Source organism: Otolemur garnettii, unplaced genomic scaffold (genome assembly GCF_000181295.1).
Source record: "Otolemur garnettii isolate 467f Iridium unplaced genomic scaffold, OtoGar3 scaffold00009, whole genome shotgun sequence".
In the NCBI taxonomy this organism is placed as follows: domain Eukaryota; kingdom Metazoa; phylum Chordata; class Mammalia; order Primates; family Galagidae; genus Otolemur; species Otolemur garnettii.
In genome coordinates this window covers 17736918-17748532 of record NW_003852404.1, presented here as the reverse complement: position 1 = coordinate 17748532, position 11615 = coordinate 17736918, and the positions used below count along the sequence as shown (strand labels likewise).

Genomic DNA, 11615 nt, shown 5'->3' with positions numbered 1-11615 from the left:
GACAGAGCCTCAAGCTGTCCCCCTGGGTAGAGTGCAGTGGCATTATAGCTCACAGCAACCTCCAACTCCTGGGCTCAAGCAAGTCTCCTGCCTCTGCCTCCCAAGTAGCTGGGACCACAGGCGCCCACCACAACGCCCTGCTATTTTTTGGTTGCAGCCACCATTGTTGTTTGGCAGGTCCGGGTTGGATTCGAACCTGCCACCTTAGGTGTATGTGACTGGCGCCTTCCCCGGTTGAGCTACAGGCGCTGAGCCGGGGGTCTCAACTCTTGCTCGGGCTGGTCTCCAACTCCCGAGCTCAAGGGAACCTCAGACCTCAGCCTCCTACAGTCTTACAGGCATGAAATCACCAAGCATGGCCCTTCAGTTTTTTTTTATAATCTCAGTTACTAGTATACCAATGAGTTACAGGTTTTTTTTTTTTTGGTAGAGACAGAGTCTCATTCCATTGCCCTTGGTAGAGTACCACGGCAGCACACATCTCTGAGACTATAGGTGCCCACCACAACGCCCAGCTATTTTTTTGTTGCAGTTTGGCCAGGACCGGATTTGAACCTGCTACCCTCGGTATATGGGGCCGGAGCTGTACCCACTGAACCATAGGTGCTGCCCATGAGTTACTGTTTTTAGAGATTCTCAGATATTTATTCAACTGTGTAACTGCTAGATAAGCTTTGTTTTCATTTTCAGAGTATTTTTCTTTCTAGTTTGAGTCCAGAAGTATTTCTCAATATCTCACAGGTTACTCTAACAACCACTCGTAGTTAAGTCCCTCTACTCAACTGCTAGTTTCTTTTGAGGGGTTTATCATCTCTGAATGAGTACACTACATTCTGAAGGTAATTTTATTAGCTGTGGGGGAAAAAATGACACACATTTCTGGCAAAATTTTAACTATGAAACTATTAAAAGGCTACTAAATGCAAAGATTTTTAAAAATTATAAGATGAAAGCACAGTGTTTTTTAATTATTAGGCATCATCAAGTAATGGAGTGTCCACTTAAGTAGACTGTCCATGTACAACTAAAAAAATTTTTTTTTTTTTTGCAGTTTTTGGCTGGGGCTGGGTTTGAACCTGCCACCTCCAGTATATGGAGCTGGTGTCCCACTCCTTTGAGCCATAGGCGCTACCCCATTTAACTAAAATTTTTTATCTTTAGGTCATGAGACTTACTAAATAAATCCAAAATGTTTATATAACTGCCCAACTGCTTAAACATCCCTAGACAAAATAAAAAATTCCCTGATGATTTAGGATCATGATATTTAGTATTAACTATACTACCTAAATTTGTAATAATTATGCTGACCCTTTAGCTTTTTCACTCTTGCCTCTATGCTGGACCATGTGGCATTTTGTAGCTTTAAGACTACTGTGAACACTCTGCTTCAAATGCTGCTTCTCATTTTTTATGGGTTGAGAAATAACACAACTGCATTTACTAAGTATACAGCCATCCAGGATGTTAAGTGCAGGCCAAATAAAAAAGTAACTGATTCAGGGCAGCATCTATGGTTCAGTGGATAGGACGACAGGCCCATATGCGGAGGGTGGCAGGATCGAACCCGGCCCCAGCCAGCTAAAACAGCAGTGGCAATTGCATCAAAAATAGCTGGGTGTTGTGGCGGGCACCTGTAGTCCCAGCTACCTGGGAGGATGAGGCAAAGTAATTGCTTAAGCCCAAGAGTTGGAGATTGCTGTGAGCTGTGACGCCATAGCACCTACTGAGGGCGACAAAGACTCTCTTTTAAAAGAAAAAAAAAAGTAACCAATTCATCAATGTTTTGACAGCTATTTCTTATAAACTGAGGTCTTCTGATGAGGTTAGTGGCTAAAATCTCCAAAGTCTGACACTAGTCTAAGTGCTTAGTTAACCTCAGAATCCAAAATGTTTGACTTCCTCAGATCTAAACTTAAGATAGACAGCTCTTCTTTTTCTACCTGAGAAAAGGATATAGAAGAATCTTTACCTTCATAAACCTCTATGCTTGGTTTCCCAAAGCAATAAACTTATATATCAACCTCTGGCAAATGAGGTAGTAATCTATAAGGATGGTCCTGATAAAATTATGAAAGACCACCATATATTTTAGCACTCTATGTTTTTACACCCACCTTCACTGTTGGTGATCAGGTCAAAGTCTTATATTTAGTAAGTCTCCAAAGTGACCATCTTTGGAGCATATAGTTAAGATTGCATCAAAGAGCAGCTCAACAGAAAGGCCAGGTGATCAGGTGAATTACACCACAAAACCAGAGAAATACCTTAAAACAGACGGCCATGGGAAAATTTTTACAGGGATTCTATGTTATGTCTCTTTTCATTCTGTTTCTCTCGGTGGAATGTCCTTCCTACCATGTCACCTGGTCAACCCTGACTCATCCTTCCCATCCTAGCTCAGCCCAGTCTTTCCTGACTCCCCAGCAGATGCAATAACTTTTCCTTCTGTGTCACCTAAACCACTGCTTTTTGTATCCACTTCTTCTATAGCACAAGTCAGCCTATGTTATACTTTGCTCATCCTTTCTTCCCCATTACTACATTTGAACTACCTACTGAATACTTTTTTTTTGCAACAGAGTCTCAAGCTGTCACCCTAGGTAGAGTGCCAAGGTGTCATAGCTCACAGCAACCTCCAACTCTTGAGCTCAAGTGATTCTCTTGCCTCAGTTTTTCTATTTTTAGTAGTGACAGGGTCTTGCTTTTGCTCAGGCTGCTTTCAAACTCGAGCTCAAGCAATGCACCTGCTTGGCCTCCCACAGTATTAGGATTACAGGTGTGAGCCACTGTACCTGGCCTACTCTTTTTTCTTTTTGACACAGAATCTTATTCTTTTGCCCAGGTTAGAGTAACATGGCATTAGCCAAACTTATACTCCTAGAGCCAAGCAATCCTACTATCTCAGCTTCCCAAATAGCTAAGACTACAGGCACCCATCACAGCCCAGCTAATTTTTCTTATTTATTTATTTATTTTTAGTAGAGACAGAGTCTCTCTCTTGCTGAGGCTGGTCTTGAACTCCTGAGCTTGAGTGCTAGCATTGGAGGAATGAGCTATGACACACAGCCCAGAATGCTGCTTTCATTCAAAACCCCACAACTAAAAGCACCTAAGCCACAATAAACGTTTTTTTTTTTTTTTTTTTTTTGAGTGAATGGAATTCAAACAGATTTCATACCTAGTACACTCATCTTTTATAATTCTGCTCATCAGGAGAAGGGAAGAATGATTCCATTATAAAAAGAAAAAACCATGAATGTACTACTCAGTCACTTAAAAAAATCAAAAAGTGGAAAGGAGGGAGAATAGAGAGAAACAGAAAGTGAGGCTAACCAGAAGTTGTTATCTAGTATTATTTGCTTCTCCCTTAAAAAAGAAAATGACCTGTAATAATCCAGGTTAGTCTAAGTTCTACTTCTTGGCCTATAATAAATTTCTTGGCAAAGCTCTCCAAGAACCATGCCCAGTTTCTGAGTTTCTTTCTAGTAAGGCAGGAATGTAACCAGTTCATCATCATCACCTTCAGTAGAATAGTTCACAAAATTTGTATCTGAGAAAGCTAAACCATCAGCTCCTGGCCATAACTACAGATAGACCATACATAAGAGAATTTCATAAAATCGGTTATGGCACCGTTTCAGCCACCAGACTCAAGAACTCACCGACAGCACACCTCACATGGGTCTACCCAGAGAGTAAGCTCCTTTGGCAAGCCCAGGTCACTATACAAGATGCAGCTGTTCTCACAAGCTTTCAGGACATCAGGATCAACTCTCTGAAACTTATTGACACGAATGCATCTACAACAAAGTAGAGTTACATTAATGAATTTAAATTAATCTTAAACATCATTGTGTCTGTAGTACTTGCCAAGGTGAATAACAGTACAGTAATAAATAAATAAATACCCTGGTGGAAAACCTAAGAACTTAACCTATCCCAAATGAAGAAGAGAAATAAAAGTTTTTGTAGGCCAAGTTCCCATACAACAAAATGTCTAATGAAAGATCTCAATTAATGTTTCAAATGACATAAGGAAATTCCTGTGAGAAGTTTTGATCTCTCATTAGCTTACTTTTATTAACATACTCCAAATAATAAAGTTATTAAGAGGGCACTTTTTGTCTTACTATAATTGTTCTATAAACATAGAACCAGTCAAGCACAGAGAACCATTTATAACTACATGTACAATCACTTACTTATGATTAAAATACCTAACATGTATTGGCTTTCTTTCATTTAACTTTTGTTACTTAAGATTTAAGAAAAAAAAATTCTAAACCAAGAGTCTCTGTTCCATTTTTTTTAACCTACATCTATCTAATGTAATATTCAAAGCCAGCTACTAGAATAAAGATGCATTCTGTTAAATTAAATGCTAAATAAATATTTAAAGAGATATAAGCTAGGATAGAAAGTATTTTTTGTCTACAGCCCATTATCAGTAAAGTTTTAGGTTTTGGTACTAGTTCGACTATTGGGTAAGATTCATTAAGTCATTCCACTTCTTCCTCAGACATTAAGCTATAAAACACAGAAATACCAGGTAATTAATAAATGGTAACAGTACCATAAAACACAGTAATATCAACAGTAATGTATGATTTAAAGTAGGTGTCCTCAAACTACAGCCCGCGGGCCACATGCAACCCGCCTAGGACATTCATCCGGCCCACTCGGTGTTTTTGCCGCCGCTGTCTGTCCTGCTTGCAGCCCACTCGTTCTGGGGCCCAGAGTCTGGCCCTCCAACAGTCTGAAGGACAGTGAACTGGCCCCCTGTTTAAAAAGTTTGAGGACCTTTGATTTAAAGTAATGTATGATAAAAAATGTTATGTTTTATAAAAACTTAGTTGGTTTCGATTTTCATTTGAAAAAACGAGAAAGTTTTCCTTGGATAACAGTTAATAACAAAGGTTTCTAAATAACATTAAATATTAGTAACTTTTTGAACGGTTACTACATGATAGTTTCCTAAATACTTTGCACATATTAACTTTTAATTCTCACAGTTATCCTGTGAGTTAAATACCCAACAACATAAAGAAAAAAGGAGGCAGACCGAGTTTGAGTAACTTGCCCAAGATCACTCAGCTCTTAAGTGATAGATCTAAGGATAAAATCTAGGCCACTATGCTCTCAAGTACATGATATTTAATTATACCCAATTCTGTCTATATGCACCTATCTTAGTACACCATTAACAATATGCCAAAGTCAGAGTGAAAAAAAAATTGTTTTATAGTATATAAAATGTTGTTTGGTCCTATGCTACAGATTCTAATGTTGTGTAGCGTTATTCAAAAGATCTCAGGTGTGATGGGATCTAAAGCAGTTAAGATAGATCTCCTTGTGTTTTTCTTCCTCACAAAGGTGATGTAGACTCTAAGCTTAAAAATTATATGTAAATATAGGAGCATAAAGAGACTTTGCTTCAACAAAATTTGAATACCTTACTTTTTTCTTTTTTTTTTTTTTTTGAGACAGAGTCTCAACTGGTTGCCCTGCATAGAGTGCCCTGTGTCACAGCTCACAGCAACCTCGAACTCTTGGGCTTAAGCGATTCTCTTGCCTCAGCCTCTCAAGTTGCTGGGACCACAAGTGCCCACCACAGTGCCTGGCTATTTTTTCTTTTTTGTTGTTTTAGCTGGCCCGGGCAGGGTTCAAACCTGCTAGCTTTGGCATATGTGGCCAGTGCTCTACCGACTGAGCTACAGGCACTGCCTACCTTACATATTTTTATGCTTTTTCTTACTCTACATACTGTGACTACTTATCTATTAACTACTTTTCAAAAACAAAATTTTAAAAGTAGGATAAAAATAGTCTATCATTTACTTAATGTTGACAGTTTAGTTATTTCCAATCTCTTGCCATTACAAAATGTAAGAAACATTCATATTCATACATATCTATGCATTTCTGATTATGCTTCCAGAATAGATTCTTAGTAGACTTACTTATTCCAAAGGTATGACTATTTCTATGGATTTTGATAATACTGACAAACCATTCTCCACAAGCATTTTACTTGCCTATATTGCACAGAAACAATTTTAATGTATCAACACTTTGGAAAAAAATTAACACTTCACATACTCTATGGACTGAAGAGTATCTACTAACTCTGGTTAACCTGTTCTATTCATTTTTATAATAGTAACAACCCACTATTAAATTTAATAGTTTTCTACTTCAAAGACAGCTTAATACTTCTGATTACATGCCAATTTAATCTTATCTGACTTTTCCCCAAGTGTTTAGAATTAATGGAAATGAAATTGTACACTGTCTGACCTTTAGGTATTTACTTGACAGTGCTTCCTTTTTCAATATCAGTATGGTGGTTCATCCTTACAAAAGCCTTCATCCAATGTCAATTAGACCAGTATTAAAAAATTTGATGCATCTAATTCACAAAAGCTGTTCACTCTATCAGAACTGAAGATATACAGAGAAAATGAGAATCAAGTTCTGACTAGTAGACTGGAGGGACTGATGGTCCCTACTCCCCAAGTGTGAGCAATCACTTGGGACAGAATTAAGGTGGAGATTGAGGGGGGTCCTGACTTGTCCTCCTTCCCAGGAAAGCTGTTCATAACTACCCACCTAATATATTCATAGCTGTTCTACTTATTTTTTGTGGCCACATCCACAAATGGGGCAAGGTTTAACAGCTGAGTTTAGCAAAAACATTCTCAAACCAGGTTCCTGAGCAATCACATACGTACTAGGGAATGAGCATGTCAGGACTTGTTTTACAGGAACCCGCTCCTCTTTATTCAAAGCTGTAAATGCACCTTATAAACCAGAATACAAAAGACAGCTATGAATGAGAATTCTCTTCCTTCTTAGTGCCAAGGAAATGGTGGCACTGTGGTGTGCACAAAGTCTATGAGTACTTAGGATGAGTCAGACCTGAGTGCAAATCCCAGAGCTAGTATTTTTATCACTTGTAGATCACAGATGAGTTATCCTAACCTACAAAGTGGTTACACTTGCTTCTACCACAAAAAATTAGGCACAGTATAAGTGAGATTATTCCTAATAGTGTTAAGAACACATTAGGTATCTAACAATCGTAGTTCCCTTTCTCTAATACAAATTTTTCTTCAAAAAACATGTATGATGTAATTTACTTTTACATACAAGAAGACTAATTTCCCTCAACTCTTCCATGGCCATTAAATGGGTAATTAGGGGTCCTCTGGAATTGTGAAAGACCCCAAGTACCTGTGATACACAGAGAAAAAGTCAGGAGCCAGACATAACCACAAAAGAGGAACTCTTACACCCCTCTAAGCATTGGCATTCCTCGCCTAGGCAGAATACTGAACTCTACCACCTGATACTTGTATTTTAAAATGATTAAGGACAAAATACCTAGACACCCTAGAGTTCCATATTTTGCAGATAGAACTATAATAGGCATGGTCTGAATATCCTTCAGTCCTCTGGAATTCCACCCTTTTCAAGAGCTGATCCGCGTCTTTACTTGGTCCAGTACAACTATCCAATATAAGCCTTTACCTGTAAGCCTGTCCTTTTGATGGTTTTTCTGGATACCAGTGATTTTTGTATTTTTCTTGAAGTATTAGAGTCAATTTCTCAGCAAACCTCTCAACTGCCTCTTTTTTCAACTTATCATGTTTTCGAACTAGCCTTGTGAAAAAGAAGACAACAGCAGCAATTTCGTTCTTCATGTTTTTCCTCTGCAAAGATAAAAAAGGATTTTTCAAAAAGACAAAATATAAAAACTGCAGATAAAACTATACAAAATATCCTTCCTTGATAGCTTCCCCTCCTCCCTCCAATTTTATCTTAGATTTCATTGGCTCATGTCTGGAGTAGGGAACAATCACTGACTTATGTATATGCCATAAAGACCTTATTATAAAATACTACTAAAGAACCTCATCACTTAGCTTTGTGAAGATGTTTAATAAATAGAGCACACCAAATTGCTCTGGTTGGCTAAAATAAAATTAGACATCACTCAAAAAGAAGCACTAGAACAAGAGATACTGTACAGTTTATACTAAGTGTGTCAATATTCCGGTACGACAAACTAAAATCATGTGATGTGATTAAAACTTTAAAAAAAGTTCACTTTTAAATATAGTACTGCACAGCCATTTTGGAAAAGCCTGGCAGTTCCCACAAAGGTTAAACATAGAATTACCATTATGATCAAGCAATTCTACCCACATACCCAAGAGAAATGAAAACATGTCCACACCAAAACCTTGTACACAAATATCCTTAGCAGCATTATCTGTAATATCCCTCCCACCACCACCAAAATAACCTGTATGTTCACCAACTGATGAATGGACAAAGTGGTGTATCATGTACAATATATATCTCAGCAATTAAAAAGAATAAAGTACTGAAAAAGCTGTAACATGGGCAAATTTTGAATGTATTATGCTAAGGGAAAGAAGCCAGTTGTAAATAACTGCATATTATATGATTCCGTTGATATGAGATGTTCAGAATAGGCAAAACTATACAGATGGAAAGTACGTTAGATGACACAGGCTAGGAGATTCAGGGACAAAGAGGAGTAATACTAAGATTACTGAGTTACTCTAAAATTAATTATGATGATGGCTATACAACTCTACAAATATATTAAAACCATCAAACTGTACACTTTAAGTGAGTAAATTGTATGGCATATGAATTATATCTTAAAGCTGTTACACATTAAAAAAATTAGTATTGAGTTTCTGTAAGTACTCTTTTAGGAACAAGGATAAATTTACCTAAAGTTAAGACACAGAATAAAGAGTGATTCTATCAGGGCATATTTAACAGAAGGGAAATCAGGGTCATCCCAAGAAAATCACACTAAAAGAAATAATCAGCAATTGACATGCATTTTGAACTATCCCAAAGAAGGACTTTTTTAGAATGGCAGATATGATTTATCATTGATTAATCCATAAAGGCAAAAGCCTTGTCATGAGATTGTTTTGACATATATTCTGTCTATAATCGGTGAGCTCATTCATTTGGCTGCCGTAAAAACTTGGAGTTACTCAGATGCTGCATTTAGTAAGCAACATAACCTTTTTGGGAACCAATTACATATTAAAGACATACAGCCTCTACTATGTTTCGTACAAAAAGCAACTAACCTACCAATAGTTTGTATTTCCTACACATTCTAAAAACAAAGCTGATTTTGTCAGCTTTCTTTTCCTTCTTTCAAATTGCTTTTTAAATCTCTCTTCATAATGACTGCTTTACTCCCATGTGCAAATTCAAACAAGGAACGTTACTGTGAATTAAATTCTATATAGCTATTTGAGAGGTGTGCTGGCAGCCACAGCCACCCTGATTCTGAATGGGAAGACACCCAAACCTTCCTCCTGGAACCCTAAAATGCCAAATTCACTTTCTAGAGCCAGCTACCAGGCAGTGGGCACCGGTCCACACACAACCGGCAGGCACACATAACCCAGCCTACCACAAATACTGTGCAGACTCCTCCTGAAAAATGTGAGCCATTTCCACTTTATAAAGCCACATTTATACTCACCATGTTACGAAGGAAAGGAAAACCCAAGGCAATTAAGGTTTGGGAAGAAAGTTGCTGATGGAACTACATCAGCCTTCACCCCACCAACGAAAACAAGAAACCACACTAAAAAAATGTACTTTATCCTTAACTAGATCATTTCCATTCATTAAATTTGTCCACTATGTGCTAGACGTGAGACTTTAGGGTCCTGTTTTTGTTTGCTCCACTTTATGTCCAAAAAATAAAAAGGAAGAAAGGAAGGAAACAACCACTTAGTGCTTGCTTTTGGTTGTAATACAAGATGACTCATAGACTTCAGGTTGTTTCTTTTTTTTTCGGTTTGAAAGAATGACTGCAACAGCTGAAAAATTAGCCCACCCCCGCTGGCAGCATTCTAGGAGTAGCAAAAGGTAGAAGAGGGAGAGTGATGAAGTCGGGGAGGAAGAAGCAGAAGTCAGCAGCGCGCCGCGAGTGAGGAGCCGCAGTTCCCCACCCACACGCGGAGCAAACCTCGCATTTTAAATATCGCACGGTGACGTCACCGGGCCGGCGTCACCGCCGCGGCGGCTCGTCAAGTTCTACTTTGTTCCACAGGCTCCTCCGCTCCCGGCTGCGTGGATGGAACCCAGCGAAGGCAAGCCGGCCTTCTAGGAGTTCACAACTTTGTACTTCTCCCTCCCTTGTAACGAAAGCTAATCGCAACCGTTTCTAAACAATTCAGTCTCCCGACAGACGTTCCCCGGGCTGCGGGACCGAGCGGGAAGACGCCTGCGGCCCCGGGGAGCCCCGTGCCCGGCCTCGCGGCGTCAGCGAGCGGGCTCCGGACCCGGGGGAGGGGCAGAATATTCCGAAGGGCCGGGAGTCCGACTTTTTGAAGCCATCGAAGCCCGCTGCTAAGCACTCCACCGGGGCGCCCAGACAGCGCGGCGAGGCGGCAGCAAACCTCGCCACCCACTCTCGAAAGGCCGGCCTGCGCGCTGCGTCCAACTTCTGCAATCTGGTTTTCCCCCAAGTTCGGGGGAAGGGCCCGCCCGCAGCCCAGTTCCCGGCCGGCCACCCCCGACAACATCCCGGCTGGGGCGCGCCCGCCCCGCCGGCCCCGGGGCCGCAGTCCCCGCCGGACGCCGGGCGGTCCCGGGTTCGAGGACCGGCTTCCCTCAGGCGCGTCCCTCCGGACGGCGAGCGGCGTCCCGGGCTCCGGAAAACCCGCCGACTAAGTCGCTCACCCCGAGGCGGAAGGTAACCCACTGCGGAAACGTGGCAGAAGCCCCGAGGCGGCGTCTCCGCCCTCCGGAGCCCGCCGAGGGTCCCGGGATTTCCCTCCCGCGCCGGCCGCCCCCGCAGCCCCCCGCTGCGGAGCAGGAGCCCACGCAGCCCAGTTCCAGCCCGCGCCCCTCACCGCTCCTCCCCGCACCGCCTGTCCGCGAGCCCTCGACGTGGCCGCAGGGGCGCCCGGACCACCCTCCCCCACGGTGCCCTCAGCCCCGCCATGTCTGCCTCCCGCCGGCCGGTCTCCTCACCACCGCTGCCGCCGCTTTAGGGCCACAGATTCAGCGGTCCCGACCGTGCCTCGGCCGGAAACCGAGGGCACCGCCTCAGCGGGCCGGCGCTCAGCTACTGAGAGCGCAGCTACCTTGGTCCAGCGCGTGCGGCTCCCGCGTCGTCGGGCGGCCGAGCGCGCGCTGAGAGGACTGGCTGGCGGCCTGGCGGGCGGGCGAAGAGCGCGCGCACGAGCGAGCGCGGCTCCGAGGCTGCGCGCGGGGGGCTCGCGGCCCGGAAGAGGGGAGGGGCGATGACCCGGGAAAAGGTTGGCGCCGCGCGGGACCGGCTCGCGCACCACAAGGGGAGGAGCCGGAGGGCGGAGTTTCGCCTCGAGCCCGCCCCCGAGCCCCGGGCCGCGCTGCGCGCGGGCGACGACGCATCCTCGGCGTTGCCACGCGCCGGGCGCGGACCCTTGGTCCCGACGGCGAGGCTCACTACGCCGTGGGCTTCCTACCCGGGAAAGTGCGGCGCTGCGGGCGGAACAGACAAGCCCCAGCCAGGCCGCCCTACCTGCCGAGCAAACTTTCGGGGGTCTCCTCTG

General features: G+C 42.7%; 1 protein-coding gene across 3 annotated transcripts in view; it reads right to left on the bottom strand.

Moving 5' to 3' along the window:
- Nucleotides 1–11234, bottom strand: part of BTG3 (BTG anti-proliferation factor 3) — a 20700-nt gene extending 9466 nt beyond the window's left edge. Inside the window, exons 1-3 of one of the 3 annotated variants that reach the window (XM_023509724.1) lie at nt 11053–11234; nt 7534–7715; nt 3666–3803 (exon numbers count right to left, since the gene is read on the bottom strand). In XM_023509724.1, coding sequence (XP_023365492.1) covers nt 3666–3803; nt 7534–7706 — 311 coding nt within the window. In that variant the 5' untranslated portion in view covers nt 7707–7715; nt 11053–11234. The remainder of the gene's footprint in view (nt 1–3665; nt 3804–7533; nt 7716–11052) is intronic. The other 2 variants (XM_023509725.1, XM_012801572.2) reach the window with 2 other exon arrangements.
- Nucleotides 11235–11615: the final 381 nt, after the last annotated feature.